The 18,434-nt window shown below is 43.7% G+C and overlaps 1 protein-coding gene across 4 annotated transcripts in view; it reads left to right on the plus strand.

The window, feature by feature from the left end:
* The window catches only part of GLG1 (golgi glycoprotein 1), a 176,672-nt gene that overhangs the window by 73,158 nt on the left and 85,080 nt on the right, over nucleotides 1–18,434 (plus strand). For 3 of the 4 annotated variants that reach the window (XM_073307096.2, XM_073307099.1, XM_073307098.1), the window contains exons 2-3: nucleotides 4,252–4,284; nucleotides 12,018–12,104. In XM_073307096.2, coding sequence (XP_073163197.1) covers nucleotides 4,252–4,284; nucleotides 12,018–12,104 — 120 coding nt within the window. The remainder of the gene's footprint in view (nucleotides 1–4,251; nucleotides 4,285–12,017; nucleotides 12,105–18,434) is intronic. The other variant, XM_073307097.2, reaches the window with a different exon arrangement.

Genomic DNA, 18,434 nt, shown 5'->3' on the forward strand with positions numbered 1-18,434 from the left:
GCTGAATCCCAAAAATGAAGGATGAAATAAAGCTTTATTTTGTATATATGTCTTAGGGAGGGCTCTGTGTATCTTGCAAATTGTGGGGTAGCAGTACACCTAACCAAGCCTGTGTACCATAGAACAAACTATTCATGATCTGTCTTGAGAAGAAATTGCATGGCATTTGATAATTCATGATATAGATTACTCCTGAAGGAATTCTGCGCCACTACTTGTGCGGAGAATTCAGGTCCCTGCAGATTTCTTTGCTTCCCTGCAGAAAAATTACTTTCTGACAGAGAAGAAAAGGGAAGCCACAAGAGCAATCATCTCCCTCCACAGCAGTCGTTTTGGGTGCCCAGAGCAGCCAGCGTAGAGGTAAATCACCATGGCAGGGGATGAGGGGGCTGGGGATGCTTTGGCTGGTGGCTTCTACCCTGTGCTGGGCTCAGCTGCTAGTTCCATCTTGGCTGGAGGTGGAGGAAGACAGGACTTCCTCTTCCTCTGGAAGGAGTGGCCTGGTCCAGGTCAGAACCACCCCCAGAAACCTCCCTGGCTGCAGGAAGCTCCACACGCCCACCCCCCACAGCTTCCTGCTCCCCTGTCCACCTAACCCCCATGTATCTGAACCCACACCAGGCAGCTGCACCCAGACCCCTCACACCCAAACCCACCCACTCAGATGAGGTGGGTGCACCTGGACCACACTGAGTCCCCTGCACTCAGACTGCCACCCCACTGAATGCCAACTGCACCCAGACCCCCACCCCTGTACCCAAACCACCCCCTGCTGAGCCCCTGCAGTCAAATCCCACCCCCCCGAGTCACAATCACCTGGACCCCCACCCAGTACCCCCCAACAAGCCCCTGGGCATCCAGATCACCCGGACATCCCACTGAGCCACTCGCACTCAGCTTGCCCCACCCAGGACCCTCTCACCCTACACCTGGATCACACCCACATTAAGCCCTTCCACACTTGAATCCTGCTGGGCTGAGCCTGCCTGCCAGCACCTGGTGTGGGGGGGCAGTGCCCCGGGGTCTTTCTGGGGTAGGCCCGGCCCTTGCGCTGGGTCAGGGGCAGGTGCAGCCTCATTGCCCAGTCCATGTTGGATGGGGAAGAGCTGCTGGGTGATCTCTCACCTGCATGCAGCCAGTAGCTTGTGCTCCCTATTGCCATTCTGGAGCCTCCATGTTTGTTTATTGACAAAATTTGTAGAATTTTAAAATATTGTGCTCAGAATTTTTAATTTTTTGGCACACAATTCCCTCAAGAGTAATAAGTACAGAATTTAGTTGAACAGGCTTTGCTGGGAGGCAGCATGGTGACACTAAGTCCTAAATCTGAAATTAGAGCCGTGACTCCTTAGTTCTGTTTTTTGAATCAAGACTGGGTATTCTTCTAAAAAATATGCTTTAGTTCAAACACACGCTTATTTGGGGGAAGTTCTGTGGCCTGTTAAGCAGGAATTGATTACATGATCACATTCGTTTCTTATGACCTTAGAATCTATTAATCTAGTTCAGCATGGGTTTTATTATTTGTAATGCAGCATGGAAGCAAAACATTTACTTTATTTTGTGTCTGTCATGGGTGGTATTCAGTCTGAGTTATTGCTTTTCTTTAATTAGAATCAGGATAGTACCTTATTCTAGAAATCACATATGCTACCAAGTGTTGCTGAGTGCGAAGGGGCCTATGGAGAAATGTTTAGATAAATTTGAAAAAAGGCAGCCATCTGTGCTCTTTAAAGCTGCTAAGAAGTTGAAATCCTACCAGGTGCTACCCCTTAATTTTGATTGAATGTTCAATATTTTTAATAGTCTGGTTAGGTGGTGTCAGAATAATCTGTGTCTCCACCCCTCTCTCTTTACTTAAAAGTTCCTCCTTTCTGTCCCTTCTACTTTCCCTAGAGCTTCTTGATTTCTGCACATGGTCTGTGTCTTCACTACTCTATTCCTTTTTCATCCAGGGATCTCAAAACCGCAGTCGTTTGGGTAGTTTCTATGTGGTTAGCCCCAATACTTGCCTCTGCTGTCGCTCAGAGCTTTCATAAATAGCACCATGAAACTGTTGTGATCGACTCTCTTGCTGCTGCTTGCTGCCCATAGTGTTCTCTGTAGGTAGAGCTCCGTAAATCCGTGGGTATCCGCTTTATATCCACAGACTGTTTTTGACCAGATGCAGATACAAATTTTGTATCCATGCAGGGCACTGTGTGTAGTAGTGAAACTAATCAGTCTTTTATTTCGCTGGGCTGCTGCTTAGGAAGCCATGTGTAGATGTAGAGCCACTGATTTGATCTCTCTTCAGACTTCGGAAGGCAGTACTGCCATTGGTCACATTTAGAAGGCTTGTTTTGTAGCCATAAGGGCTAATTCTTTTACTGTTACGATACCTAAGACTATATAAAAAGATTAGAGAGTTATTTTCCTTTTGTATGCTTGCTTTGAGTGTATCACTTTATGTATTTTACCTGTCCATATGGATCTCTCACGTAGCAATAGGGAGAGAAGAACCTTTATGAAGGTAGGGAAATGCGACTGTAAACAAATTGGCAGGGAGATTTGGGATCAGACACTACCTCATCCCACCAGTAACTCATGTTTTTAAAAGACTAGATTTCTAGTTGATATTTAAATTCTGCAGAAAGTGATGACTGAGTCCCCCACACTCATCATGTTTTCCCCCTTACCATTAGTGTGTGAATCCTTCAAACCCTGGTTTATAGCTCATCACAACCTTCCCTAGATTAAGCTATTGCCACTTATGAGTGAATTGGCCTTGAATGTGCCTGGGGGCACTTAGGAGCAGTTGTGCTCTTTCAGTCAGGTTGCATGTAGTTAAATATTCCTACACAATGAAAATAACATCTTTTAAACACAATCACTGCTGGTAGATGACCTCTGGGAATTGAATGGATTGGAAATCAGAAGCTACATAGCAAGGTTATAATGAGAACGACTATGTATGGGTGGGGGAATTGGTGTTCGCGAGTGGTTGCTGCTTGGGTTCCTGATTAGCTTTCCAGGTCATTGGTAGACTATTCTTTCTTGAAAGGGTTGACAGCATTTATAGTAAACAAATCTTAACATTTGATTAAGTTCTGGCTTTGCTTTTGACATTCCAGCAAAAGCAGTAGCACAAGTTTAAGGTAGGTCTCATGGTAAAACTTGCAGAATCCTTGAAAGAGAGACGAGGTGTGTGAGGTAATTATCTTTTATTGGACCAACTTTTGTTGGTGAGAGAGACAAGAATCCTGTAAGTTAGAGATGGAAAAGATGTATTAGATTTTTCTAGTTCACCCCTCTCAAGAATTGGGACAAGCAGCCCAGAATTGGACCTCAACCCACATTTCTACAGGAGAATGTTAGTGTAAATAATGTGGCACCTAAGACCACTTGACCCATCCTGTCTTTCCCAGTGAAAGCATGATTCTGTTTAACACAGCAGAAGACTGACCACAAAGTATTAGGAAAGCCAAATTTTCATTTTTTAAGTGATGAGTATTTTTAATAAAAAGTTGTCTAAATCTCTCAGGTGAGTGTCCAGACCTTACAGCACCTGTAGGTATAATGTCACACAGGAACTGAGCCCTAATCCTATGCAGATTTGAACCTAAACTGGTGAGATTGAAGATCATTTGGTACAGTCATAAAAACAAATAACCAAAGCAACTGAGATGATTTCTGGGTTTGCTCTCTCGTCCTTGCAAATTCTTTTGCTTACCAGACACATTAAATCAGCCCTGCCCACCTTAGGGAAATTACAGTGCTAGCCTCCATCCTTCTGTGAAGAAACTCTGTCCTTGTCTAAAAGATTTGATGGCAGGTTTAATTGAGGGTATTCTGGCTCTTGCTTTTCAATTAGTTCAGTCTAAAACTGATCTATTTTGGTTCCAGCCATTGCTGAATAATTAAGATGAGACTAGAGAGGGGGAAACTTAACCTGTAAATCAGACTTTAGTGGTTAGAAGCAGATGTAACTTTAAAATACTGTAAATTTGACATTTCCATGTTTTAATATTTCAATTTGGAACACACGAGCTGCAATATGAGAAAGTTGTGAACTGGCTCTTATATCCTTTAACAAAGCTGACTGTCCAATCTTCAGGTTATCACAAAGCTGGGAAATGTTTTGAAAATGCAAATTTGTATTCTTAATGTTTTTGCGGTATTTTGAAGATTTAACATCCTCATGCTTTAGCATATGTTAACCAGTTCACATTAGATCTGGACTAAAGCTCCTTTCTTTCTTTCTTCTTTCAGCCGGACAATGAAATCTCTTCAGACTGCAACCATGTAAGTATCAGTTGATTTTCTTTGCTCTCTAGCTAGCTGTAGCATTTGAAACTTATTTCCTGCAGCAACCCCTGGCTATTTTGCAGAGACAGAAAACAACACTTTCCACAAGCTGTGATGTTTTCTGTGCCAATATGAGTTCCTGGGCTGACTCCCAGCAAGGGAACATGGAGCCAGTTTCTTTACCACTACACACCATCTCATTTAGGCTTTCTAAATTCAGATTTGCAGTAGGAAGGTGCTGAATGCTTAACTCTAAGTCTTCAGCTGTGGATCACTTGGGTTAAGCTAGGAGTGTCCAAAATTTCCAGAGTTCTCAATGTGACCTCCTCTTTCATGGAGATTGCAAGTCTCAGTATGCAATGGTCAGTCCTCTCTGGAGGTGAGTTCTTTGGCTCAAAATGGAGTATTGCATGCTGAGACCTGTAGTCTATGAACTGTATCTTTGTTAAAGGTGTAGGTAGTTAAAATCTTTTCCGTCCTATGCATAAGTGTGGCCCTTAAACTCCTGGGAATGCTAGGATGGCCCTCAGTTGGGTAAAGACTGAAAATCCCTGATTTAAATTGTGTGGTCTATTCAACAGCAGGTCCCCTCTGTGTAAGCTGGATCATGGAGATTTTCACGAACCATAAAAGGTAGAAAGAAACCAAAGACATTGACATATTTGTCTTGACAAAGAGCACAGAGTTGCCAAATTAGCTCAGAAGGTAATTGTGACAGTTCCCAGGGCTGTGGGCACCTCTGCCTTTAACATGAGGAAGCCTTGTCTATGCCTTCCGCGGATCGGTTTCCAACTCCACTGGCCACAGGCAATAAAGGCCCCGCTGTCACTCTGCAAGTTAGCGACAGGCACACTCCAACTCTTGAGCTGTCCGAGAGTCTCCCAGGAGTGTCATAGAATCATAGAATATTAGGATTGGAAGAGACCTCAGGAGGTCATCAAGTCCAACCCCCTGCTCAAAGCAAGACCAATCCCCAACTAAATCATCCCAGCAGGGCTTTGTCAAGCCGGGCCTTAAAACCTCTAAGGATGGAGATCTCACCGCCTCCCTAGGTAACTCATTCCAGTGCTTCACCACCCTCCTAGTGAAGTAGTGTTTCCTAATATCCAACCTAGACCTCCCCCATTGCAACTTGAGAACATTTCTTCTTGTTCTGTCTTCTGCTACCACTGAGAACAGTCTAGCTCCATCCTCTCTGGAAGCCCCATTCAGGTAGTTGAAGGCTGCTATCAAATCCCCCCTCATTGTTCTCTTCTACAGACTAAATAATCCCAGTTCCCTCAGCCTCTCCTCGTAAGTCATGTGCCCCAGCCCCCTAATTATCATCATTGCCCTCCACTGGATTCTTTCCAATTTGTCCACATCCCTTTAGTAGTGGGGGAACCAAAACTGGATGCACTACTCCAGGTGTGGCCTCACCAGTGCCAAATAGAGGGGGATAATCACTTCCCTTGATCTGCTGGCAATGCTCCTACTAATACAGCACAATATGCCATCGCCCTTCTTGGCAACAAGGGCGCTTTGTTGACTCATATACAGCTTCTTGTCCACTGTAATCCCCAGGTCCTTTTCTGCAGAACTGCTGCTTAGCCAGTCAGTCCCTAGTCTGTAGCGATGCGTGGGATTCTTCCTTCCTAAGTGCAGGACTCTGCACTTGTCCTTGTTGAACCTCATCAGATTTCTTTTGGCCCAATCCTCCAATTCGTCTAGGTCACTCTGGACCTTCTCCCTACCCTCCATCATATCTACCTCTCCCCCCAGCTTAATGTGATCTGTGAATGTGCTAAGGGTGCAATTAATCCCATCATCCAGATGATTGATAAAGATGTTGAACAAAACCAGCCCCAGGACCGACCCCTGGGGCACCCCGCTTGATACTGGCTGCCAACTAGAATCAAGCCATTGATCACTATCCATTGAGCCTGATAATCTAGCCAACTTTCTATCTACCTTATAGTCCATTCATCCAGCCCATACTTTTTTAACTTGCTGGCAAGAATTCTGTGGGAGACCGTATCAAAAGCTTTGCTAAAGTCAAGATAGATCACATCCACCACTTTCCCCATATCCACAGAGCCGGTTATCTCATCATAGAAGGCAATCAGGGTGGTCAGACATGACTTGCCCTTGGTGAATCCATATTGACTGTTCCTAATCATCTTCCTCTCCTCCAAGTATTTCAAAATGGATTTCCTGAGGACCTGCTCCATGATTTTGCTGAGGACTGAAGAGAGGCTGGCTGGTCTGTAGTTCCCCGGGTTCTCTTTTTTCACTTTTTAAAATATGGGCACTATATTTGCCTTTTTCCAATCATCCGGGACCTCCCCCGATGGCCACGAATTTTTAGAGATAATGGCCAGTGGATCTGCCGTCACATCAGCCAACTCCCTCAGCACCTTTGGATGCATTAGATCTGGATCCATGGACTTGTGTATGTCCAGCTTTTCTAAATAATCCTTAACCTGTTCTTCACTACTGAGGGCTGGTCACCTCCTCCCCATGCTGTGTTGCCCAGTGCAGCAGTCTGGGAGCTGCCCTTGTCTGTGAAGACGGAGGCAAAAAAAGCATTGTGTACCTCAGCTTTTTCCATGTCATCTTTCACTACGTTGCCTCCCCCATTCAGTAAGGGTCCCACACTTTCCCTGACCACCACCTTGTTGCCAACATACCTGTAGAAACCCTTCTTGTTACCCTTCACATCCCTTGCTAGCTGCAGCTCCAGTTGTGACTTGGTCTTCCTGATTACACCTCTGCATGCTCTCGCAATATTTGTATACTCCTTCCTAGTCATCTGTCCAACTTTCCACTTCTTGTAAGCTTCCTTTTTTGAGTTTAAGCTCACCAAAGATTTCACTGTTAAGCCAAGCTGGTCGCCTGCCATATTTGCTATTCTTTTCTGCACTTTGGGATGGTTTGTTCCTGTGCCCTCAATAGGGCTTCTTTAAAATACAGCCAGGTCTCCTGGACTCCTTGCTCCCTCATATTAGCCCCCCGGGGGATCCTGCTCATCAGTTCCCTAAGGGAGTCTGTCTGCTTTTCTGAAGTCCGGGGTCTGTATTTTGCTACTTTCCTTTCTTCCTTTTTTTAGGATCCTGAACTCAACCATCTCATAGTCACTGCTGCCTCAGTTGCCACCGACTTCTACTTCCTCTACCAATTTTTCCCTGTTTGTAGTTTGTAAGCAGCAGATCAAGAAGAGCACGGCCCCTAGTCGGCTCTTCCAGCACTTGTACCAGGAAGTTGTCCCCAACACTCCCTGGATTGTCTGTGTACTTCTGTATTGCTCTCTGGTCCCTCGTCCACTGAGCTCGCAGCATTCACAGAGTTGCTGCTTCCAAAGACACAGTACATCCCCATCTTACCAGTTCCTCCTCTGATCACTACTCTACTTAACACATAGCACTTAGATTTGTTTGTATTGAAAACAACAAAGCTTCAAGGTATGTTTGGCAGGGTGTTGTGGTGGTTATTTAGCAAAGCATAGCGATTCAAGAAGTAGCAAGTAGAAGATTTGGAAATGGTTACATATAAAATAATATAACATGCATTCTAGAGCGTCAACTTAATTAACAAGGTATTCATGTCTTGTAGAGTATTGCTCACCCCAAATCCTTGCCAGGCTTTACAGCCAGAGTGGCTGTGGCCCTTCTTTCATGAGACACATGCTGTCACATTGCCTGCTAGCTGAAGGATTCCATGTGCCCCTTTGCACTCATTGTGCCATCAGCCAGTTGACACCCGAGGTTCACTGGGTCACAGGAATATTCTGAAGAGTACTGTACTCTTGCACTTAATGCTCTTAGCCTTAGAAAAATGTGTCTTACACAGTTATCTTCATTCACTAAAAATCTTAGCCACTCACATGGAAACTGCTGTGGCAGCTTGAAAAATAACACAAATCAGTTTGGTTTATTGTTTCTAAAGCTATGGGAAGGTATAGTGTTTGGAGAGAGCTTGGAAGATGCTGCTGGGTCTAGGACAGGTTTTCCTCTGATTACCTTGTTTATCAATGACCAGCTTATCATTATCAAAATTCCAGATCGCCAAGCTGACATTTGAATTTACTGTTGTAGTTTAATAAAATTTGGTAACTTTGCTAGTTTAGTGTTCATTCTTAAATAAAATAATTAGATTAGTTTTTATACAGTACTGAGTGTCTTGGCTAGAATTGTGCAGTGTATTTCTGAGCTCTTAACAAAGCAGATCCAGATGTGGATGAGTTTTAAATACCCTTTAAGAACAAAATGATGGACCAGTACTTGCTGCCTGAAATGGTAGGGGCATTCTCCAAGGGCCTGCTTGGTATTTGTTGACTTCATCCGTCAGGCCTGTCGTGATCTTATAGGTTCATAGATTCTACGGCTAGAAGGGACCAGGCTGACCATCTAGTCTGCCCCCCTGCCAGCACAGGCCAGACAACTGCCCCACAGTCTTCCAGCTTGCACTTTTTCTTCCTGATGTAATAGGCTGTGGAAAGCCCAGGCTCTTGCTGCTACGACCAAGGCTTCAGGTCCAACAACTTCAAATTCCCCATCCCCTACCCCCACCATAAATAAATAAAAAGGAACCAGCTCCTAGTATGTCAGAACTAAAACACTTCCAACAGCCCAGTCTGGATCAACAGCCCATAGCCATTCTATTATGACTGGTGGTGAAAAGAGGACATGGTGCCAAGAGGCCCCCTCATCGCAGCCCTCTGCATAGAGCAGGTGATAAAAATACCAAAGGGGTCATGCATAAAAGTATCCCTGCGTGCAGAGGATGTGGGATTGAATATCAAATGTGTTTTGTTTCTGATAATTGATAGTGTTCTCTCTCCCCCTGCTCTGTCCGGAGAGTCCCTCAAATCAGAGTTATGCCTTGGCTCCTACCAGGGAAGTTAAGGCTTTATCCAAACTTCATGTCTGTGGGCAATCCTCCATTTCCTTGGTCTGCAGTCTTTGGTTGCATTCTCACTCAAAAGCATTTGATCCAGTTTATAGGGACTCAGACCTGTGAGCTTCCATCTGAGGGAAAGTCTTTTTGGGAGTCTCCTGTTAAGTCTATTATTCCAGTATCAGTACATTCTTTCTACCTCTAATGTTAACTTCACAGTTCATGGTGGAGATGTGTCCAAAGTCCTTCCCACCACCCATCTTTGGGCTTCTCCCATGCATTAGTGTCAGATGATGGCGGTGTGATGGGTTGGATCAAAGAAACCCCCTTGGAGCTGCCAACTGATGTGCCAAGTCTACTTCTGTCCCTGCCTTCCCCGCCAGCTTGGGACTCCAGAACCCTGCCTGGTTGTGCCAGACACGCTTGCTAGCTACAAACACAGACCCAGGTGTGAGCCACATCCCACAAACTGCAGGCTTAACTGAAAGCAGCTTAAGAAGTGTTCCTATGTTTAACACTCAGATGCCCAACTCCCAGTGGGGTCCAAACCCCAAATAAATCCGTTTCATAAATTGTTCATCCTCTATAACACTGATAGAGATGCACAGTGCCCCCCCACCCTCCAAAGTATTAATACATACGCTGGGTTAATTAATAAGTAAAAAGTGATTTTATTAAATACAAAAAGTAGGATTTAAGTGGTTCCAAGTGATAGCAGACAGAAGAAAGTGAATTACCAAGCAAAATACAATAAAACATGCAAGTCTAAACCTAATACAGTAAGAAGCTGAATACAGATAAAATCTCACCCTCAGAGATGTTCCAATAAGCCTCTTTTACAGACTAGCCGCCTTCTGGTCTGGGTCCAGCAATCACTCACACCCCCATGGTTACTGTCCTTTGTTCCAGTTTCTTTCAGGTATCTTTGGGGTGAAGAGGCTGTCTCTTGAGCAAGCTGAAGACAAAATGGAGGGGTCTCCCAGGGATTTAAATAGACTTTCTCTTGTGGGTGGACACCTCTCTCTCCCCCAATGTAGAATCCAGCTACAAAATGGAGTTTGGGAGTCACTTGGGCAAGTCGGATGTCCATGCATGACTGAGTTCCTTACCAGCCAAGCCACGTTCCTTGGAAAGCTCAGATGTGGATTGGCATTTCCAAGTTCATTGTTGGCTTAAGTGTTTCTTGATTGGGCACTTACTGAGAATAGTCTTTTCTCAGTAAGCTGACCAACTGCCTCACTGAGGCTATTTAAAATTAAACAAGTACATAACCAATACTCATAACTTTGAATACTAAAATGATACATGCATACAAATAGGAGGAATGTATTCAGTAGATCATAATCTTTGCAGAGATATGTTACATGGCATATGTAGCATAAAACATATTCCAGTCATGTCATATTTACATTCGTAAGCATATTTCCATAAAGCATTATGGGGTGCAACGTTACAGTTGGCTCCTTTGGCTTTTTCATATTTTTCCGAAAGACCTAAGCACAAGTCTCCCATCTTTTGCAAAATACCCTGAGGACTTATCTCCATGTCTGATCTTTCAAATACTGAAGTTGAGGGAAGAAATGCATAGGACTGTTGTTCCTGTGTCATCTGTAATGCTTCGTATGCTGCTGCCTCTGCCTTCTGAAGACTTTAAACAGAGTTGTCCTACTTAGATGACAGCACGTCTGCTGCTTAATTATTTTTTTAGTTTTTTGGTTTTGTTTTATTAAGTGTTGATGTATAATACAAGTCTGACACAATATTGGCTTGACCCCTTAATAGATTATTTTGTCACAAGTACAAAATACTTGTTTGAAATAAACATTTTGTGGCTTAAACTCCTATGCTTCTGGAGAGAAGTGCAATAGAATAAGCTAGTAGTGGCAACTGGGATATGAGGCCAGGCTAGCTCTGGCCTGTTGCCAAATTTACTGAATTCTTGTTACCTTGTCTTATATTTCTTCCTTTTAAATTGATCTACTACTGAGGTGCCAGAGGGCAGCTGGAACAGCCATGTTTATGGAGAGCACAATGTGCTAAAACTGAAATTCATTTTGGATCAGTATAAACAATTAGATCATATTTAATCAACTAATCCCGGACTCTCTCCTAGGAGGGGCAGTGACCCTCATGCAGGAGTTTGGGTGTTAACTAGCTCTGTTGTACTGCCGAAATGCCATTAGCCTTTTGAAGAGAGAACCCCTAAGTTTTCATGGAGTGCCATCACAACACAATTTGTCCTAGATGTTATCTTTTTAATAGCCTTCTGAAGAGGGAAGTGAATGAGCAGCTGACTGGAATCTCTTTCCAGCCAGGCTGGAGTTAGAACGTTTCTGGCATAATCCAGTTCATGCTGAGGGCATCACTGTGTCTGCATAGAGAATACTATATTGCACAACTAAGCCATACAATTTATACAGAAAGATTAGCGAATTGAATGCATTACTTTGCTAAAAGCTCAACGGGTGTTAACTTAGGAAGTCTTCATTGTCTTATAAACAAAGATCGTGTGATTCAGAAAATAGATTCAATGGTACCTTTCCTTTTAATGACTTGGTTAATGATTATATGTAGAAATTTTGGCTTTGGGAATCATTTGCTTAAAATGTGGGACGGTAGATAGATGACTATATCATGGTGTGATAAATTTAATTGATGGGCTTTTTCTGCATAGTTTTAGATATGACCGAAGAATGAAGCTCATGCACAATGAACCACAGTAACTGTATGTGAAGGAGATTAGATTGCCTCAGTTTCTGTTTTAGTCTGAAGCCAAAAAACATCTGTTTTTATCATCCCTAGGTGCAAAACTTCCAACCCTTTCTATACAAAATCATGCGTTCTCTTTTATTTAGCTGTTGTGGAACTACAAGTTGAACCTGACTACAGACCTGAAGTTTGAATCCGTGGCCAGAGAGGTCTGTAAGTCCACCATAGCAGAGGTGAGGGTGAAGAAAGGGGATTGCTTCATCTGTTTGTTATATTTGTGCGCTCTTCTTACCCCTCTGCCACCAAAGCAAAAACACTTCAAATCTATCTAAAGAGCCCTTAAAGCTTTTCTAGATTGCGGAAAATGAGTGGTATGCTAAAATGTTAGCTAATTAGTAATTAACACAATCTAAACACTGCTTAGAACCTAATATAGAGATATTAAAAAAGGTGTTAGCTGAACCAGTGTAGACAAGCCCTCTCTACGGGGAGATTGAACTGACAATAGACCAAGTCTTCTCTTCCACATTTGGGGTAGGGTCAGGGGTGGGAGAAGGGAGAAGAGGGGAGGCAGGTTCCTGGGGATATCATTTGGTATTTGCAAAAATGTGTTTAACTTGAGTGGTGGTAAGTGGTTGGATAGGAGGAATGATGGGAACAGAATAAAGAGAAACAATAAACTAAGAACCCCTCAGTTCCTGCCTGACCTGTCACAGATCCACAGGGTCTGGTCTATGGCCTAGTCCTTTGGAAGTGACCCCTTTCAGTGTGCTGCATCCCAGGGACACCCATAGTTCCATAGGGGCAGGCCCATGGCCTCCAAGACTCTGAAATTGGGCCTTTGGCAATCCCTTTCTCTCTCCATGGCTCCCTGCAATAAATCCAGCCAAAACAATCTCCTGTTGGAGGCTTGTACTGTGCCCCTTCAGGACACAATGTTCTCAGTGTTTGCAGTGACAACAGCAGCATTTTCAAAACAAGGGAACAATTTATTAGTCATCAAGCATACAGAATCTAAAAGTCCTTTAGTTAGCACAGAGACACAAAGGTTAAGACATGGTCCATGCTGGCTCAACTGGTGTAATCAGCCAGCCAAGCTGTTATGGAATCCATTTCTCTGTCTGCTTTTCAGTCCCCAAGGAGAGCTTCTGTCTCCCCACTGTCCCCAAAGGCCAGCCCTTGTCCCAGCCACCTGACACCTTGCCCCTTTTTTCTCTACCTGGGGCCTTTGCTCAGTTTTCCTGTCTAAAAGTGGGGGAAATCTACTTCCTCTTGGTCATTGGTTGCTAACTACAACTGTCCTGTCCATTGGGGTTCCCATTGCTTTTCTGAATTATCCATTGATGTGGGTTGGTTCCCGCCAGTTGTTTAATGACCCATTCATTCCACCCCGTACAGCTCAGTGAGAGAAACCTCAGGTCTCTTAATCTGCCTCCAAGAGCGGATCTGACCCTTTGCACCCCCGGATAGAAATGCAGAGTACATTGGAAAAGTGAGGCACACACAGGAATTATAAAAATATTAAAGATTCCCACTTTGTCACACCTTCCACCAGGTGTTTTGTGCAGGTTGGATTCTTCCATTCTTTGAGTACTAACAGCCATACTTAAGGTTGCAACTGAGTTTCTATTACAGACTTCATTTTCCATGTTCCCTTCCCCAGTAAAATCCATGTGTCTTATTGGCATCAAAATTGGTTAGTTAGGTCTGGGACCAAGGTAGAATTTTTGGCGGGGGAGGGATAGCTCAGTGGTTTGAGCATTGGCCTGCTAAACCCAGGGTTGTGAGTTCAATCCTTGAGGGGGCCGTTTGGGATCTGGGGCAAAAATTGGGGATTGGTCCTGCTTTGAGCAGGGGGTTGGACTAGATGACCCTCTGAGGTCCCTTCCAACCCTGATATTCTGTGAAATTTGAAGTGATTCAAACCATAGGTTCCTGAATGGTGAACTCTTCTATTTTTAGCTTGCCCTAAGAATTAGTGATCTAGTTTGTATTGCATTACAAGGCACTGTGCTGTGTTTGGAAGTTTATAGCTCCAAAATGGAAGCAACATCACACATATCTCTACAAGCTGACACTTTGCAGTCAGAGTAAAGCCAAATGCTTTCTATTTTCAGCTCTTTGGTTTCTGTAATAGAGCTGTTGCAGAATTTGTACAACCCAGGCATGTTTGAGAATGCTCCCTTATCACAGCACAGTTAATTTCCCTTTTTATACATTGACTGTCTAGCATTGTTGTAATCATTGCACTATAAATCTTAGATAAAAGCTCCTAAATGTGGTGGGGAAAGACACAGAATTTTAATTGTACACTTATTTCCATAGTCTTCCTCTTATATAATTTTTTGGTGAATAATGATACAAACAGGTGGCATCCTGGTTTTATAAAATTCCAGTTTGATTGTTTTTACAATCATACATGCTACACCTCTTATTGATATTTAATAGCAAAGTAGATGCATGAAACAATCTTTGTTTTACATTGGATAAGGTAGATTATCAATCTGAAATTTTGCAAACTGACAAAAAAAATTTTAAAAGACCACCCTTTAAAATGTTTAAGAATTGAAAAGTCATACCACACCTTCCTACTGGGGGAACATGACTTTAGATTTGTATTTAATACACTACATACCAGTGTGAATTGTCCTGTTCAGTCCTAGACCACATTGGCTACATTTTGATTTTAATATATATATATATGTTTTGATTTCAAAAGCCTCTGGGGGAATTAGGCAACCAACTTCCATTGGAAGTCACTAGGAGTTAGGTACTTCCCTTGGTCATTTTTGAAAGTCACACCCTTAAAACTTTTATATTAAAATGGTTAATGCCAGTGTAAAATGGTAGTCAAATTAACAAACAATATTATGGTTGTATAAGCATTTGGCCAGGAGCTTAACCCACAATAACAGTTGGCTTCCTCTAGAGCCAAAAATGGGGTTTCATTAGAAGTGTCCAGAACCAGCAACCTAGTACTTGCTGTGTTCTCTGCACAGATGACTGATCTAGACCCCATCTTTGAAACGGAATTATTTAACTCAAAAGAAATTATGCACTTTGTCTTGTCTTTAGTGATCTCACCCAACAACTGTTATAACTGTAATTTTTCTAGGGATTATATAGGTTAAAATGTTGAAATTGCACTATATTTTGAATGTTCGATAATTTGATTAAAACCATTATCCTTACAAATGAGGTTTTTAAATGACCACATGTTATAGTTAGCTGGTATATAGAAAATAATTGATAGATTATCAGGGAAGAAGGAATCATTGTGATCATCTAGACTGACCTCCTACGTACTACAGTCCAAAGAACTTCCCTGAGTTAATTCCTGTTTGACCTGGAGCATATTTTATGTCTAGCTTCAACTACGAGCCATTTGTTGCTGTTTATACCTCCATCTGCTAGATTGAAGAGCTCTTTATTATCAAATTTGTTCCTCTGTGTAGGCACTTGTGTGATCAAGTCACCCCTTAACCTTCTCTTTGATCAACTAAATAGATTAACCTCCCTGAGTCTATCATTATAAGATACATTTTTCAGTCCTTTAATCATTCTCATGGCAATTTATCAACATCCTACTTAAATTGTGGACACCAGAACAGGATGCACCATTCCAGTAGCAGTTGCACCAGGGAGAAATAGAGGTAATATAAACTCTCTACTCCTACTCAGTAAGTTCTCTGTTTATACATCCAATGATCACATTAGCCCTTTTGGTCATTGTATTACACTAGGAGCTTATGTTGAGCTGATTTATTAACCATGACCCCCAAGTCTCTTTCGAAGTCTGTTTCCCAGGATAGAGACCCCCTTTCTGTAACTCATAGAATCATAGAATATCAGGGTTGGAAGGGACCTCAGGAGGTCATCTAGTCCAGCCCCCTGCTCAAAGCAGGACCAACACCAGCTACATCATGCCAGCCAGGGCTTTGTCAAGCCTGACCTTAAAAACCTCGAAGGAAGGATATTCCACCACCTTCCTAGGTAGTGCATTCCAGTGTTTCACCACCCTCCTAGTGAAAGTTTTTCCTAATATCCAACCTAAACCTCCCCCACTGCAACTTGAGACCATTACTCCTCGTTCTGTCATCCGCTACCACTGAGAACAGTCTAGCTCCATCCTCTTTGGAACTCCCTTTCAGGTAGTTGAAAGCAGCTATCAAATCCCCCCTCATTCTTCTCTTCTGCAGACTAAACTATCCCAGTTCCCTCAGCCTCTCCTCATAAGTCATATGTTCCAGTCCCCTGATAATTTTTGTTGGGCTCCACTGGACCCTTTCCAATTTTTTCACATCCTTCTTGTAGTGTGGGGCCCAAAACTGGACACTGTACTCCAGATGAGGCCTCACCAATGTCGAATAGAGGGGAGCGATCATGTCCCTCGATCTGCTGGCAATGCCCCTACTTATACATCCCAAAATGCTATTGGCCTTTTTGGCAACAAGGGCACACTGTTGACTCATATCTAGCTTCTCGTCCACTGTAACCCCTAGGTCCTTTTCTGCAGAACTGCTGCCGAGCCATTTGGTCCCTAGTCTGTAGCAGTGCATGGGATTCTTCCGTCCTAAGTGCAGGACTCTACACTTGTCCTTGTTGAACCTCATCAGATTTCTTTTGGCCCTATCCTCTAAGTTGTCTAGGGCCCTCTGTATCCTATCCCTACTCTCCAGCATATCTACCTCTCCTCCCACTTTAGTGTCATCTGCAAACTTGCTGAGGATGCAATCCACGCCATCCTCTAGGTCATTAGTGAAGATATTGAACAAAACCGGCCCCAGGGTCGACTCTTGGGGCACTCCACTTGATAGCAGCTGCCAACTAGACATGGAGCCATTGATCACTACCCATTGAGCCTGACGATCTAGCCAGCTTTCTATCCACCTTATAGTCCATTCATCCAGGACATACTTCTTTAACTTGCTGGCAAGAATACTGTGCGAGACCATGTCAAAAGCTTTGCTAAAGTCAAGGAATAACAGGTCCCCTGCTTTCCCCTCATCCACAGAGCCAGTTATCTCGTCATAGAAGGCAGTTAGGTTAGCCAGGCATGACTTGCCCTTGGTGAATCCATGCTGACTGTTCCCGATCACTTTCCTATCCTCTAAGTGCTTCAGAATTGATTCCTTGAGGACCTGCTCCATGATTTTTTCCAGGGACTGAGTTGCGGCTGACTGGCCTGTAGTTCCCCGGATGCTGCTCCTTCCATTTTTTAGAGATGGGCACTACATTAGCCTTTTTCCAGTCGTCCGGGACCTCCCCCGATGGCCATGAGTTTTCAAAGATAATGGCCAATGGCTCTGCAGTCACATCCGCCAACTCGTTTAGCGCTCTCGGATGCAGCACATCCGGGCCCATGGACTTGTGCTTGTCCAGCTTTTCTAAATAGTCCCAAACCACTTCTTTCTCCACAGAGGGCTGGTCACCTCCTCCCCATGCTGTGCTGCCCAGTGCAGTAGTCTGGGAGCTGACCTTGTTCGTGAAGACAGAGGCAAAAAAAGCATTGAGTACATTAGCTTTTTCCACATCCTCTGTCACTAGGTTGCCTCCCTCACTCAGTAAGGGGCCCACACTTTCCTTGACTTTCTTCTTGTTGCTAACATACCTGAAGAAACTGTGGCCTGTATTCTTTGTTTCTAGATGTATGACTTTAGATTTGGCTGTATTGAATTGAAACAGCTTGGTAAGCAGGGCACAGGCAATCCAGATCGCTCTATCCTCTGATCTGTCCTCTTCATTATTTACCATTCTGCTCCAGTCTGTATCATCTGTAAACTTGATCAATAATGATTTTGTTTTATTACAAGACAAAGCAGAACTCTAATCTTGCTGATTTTGTTTTGGTGGTTAACTAACATAGAACCAAGAAATGATCTCCCTGGGACCCTACTGGATATGTACTAGGACAAAGTTCGTCCTCTACCTTGGTGGATCTTACGCTTATTGGCGGATTTGCTCACCTTGGAGCTTCACGGCAGCCCTCAGCTTGGCCATTTTCGTGAACCCACAGTCCAGGTCAACTTCTCCTGTATCTAACTAGGAGTTGGGAGGATTTGGGGGGAATCTGGGCCTGCCCTCTAGTCCAGGTTCCAGCCCAGGGCTCTGTGGAATGCAGCTGTCTAGAGTGCCTCGTGGAACAGCTGTGCAACAGCTACAACTCCTTGGGCTACTTCCCCATGGCCTTCTCCCAACACCTTCTTTATCCTCACCATAGGACCTTCCTCCTGGTGTCTGATAATGCTTGTACACCTCAGTCCTCCAACAGTCCTCATTCTCACTCTGAGCTCCTAGTGCCTCTTGCTCCCAGCTCCTCACATGCACACCACAAACTGAAGTGAGCTCCTTTTTAAACCCAGGTGCCCTGATTAGCCTGCCTTAATTGATTCTAGCAGCTTCTTGATTGGCTGCAGATGTTCTAATCAGCCTGTCTACCTTAATTGTTTCCAGAAAGTTCCTGATTGTTCTGGAACCTTCCCTGTTAGGAAACGGAACGTCTTTTGCTTGCTCCTCAGCTATCTGCTTTCTGTTCTTTCCTAAAGCCCCCTGGCCCGGATTTT

Source organism: Lepidochelys kempii, chromosome 12 (assembly GCF_965140285.1).
Source record: "Lepidochelys kempii isolate rLepKem1 chromosome 12, rLepKem1.hap1, whole genome shotgun sequence".
NCBI classification, from domain to species: Eukaryota; Metazoa; Chordata; order Testudines; family Cheloniidae; genus Lepidochelys; species Lepidochelys kempii.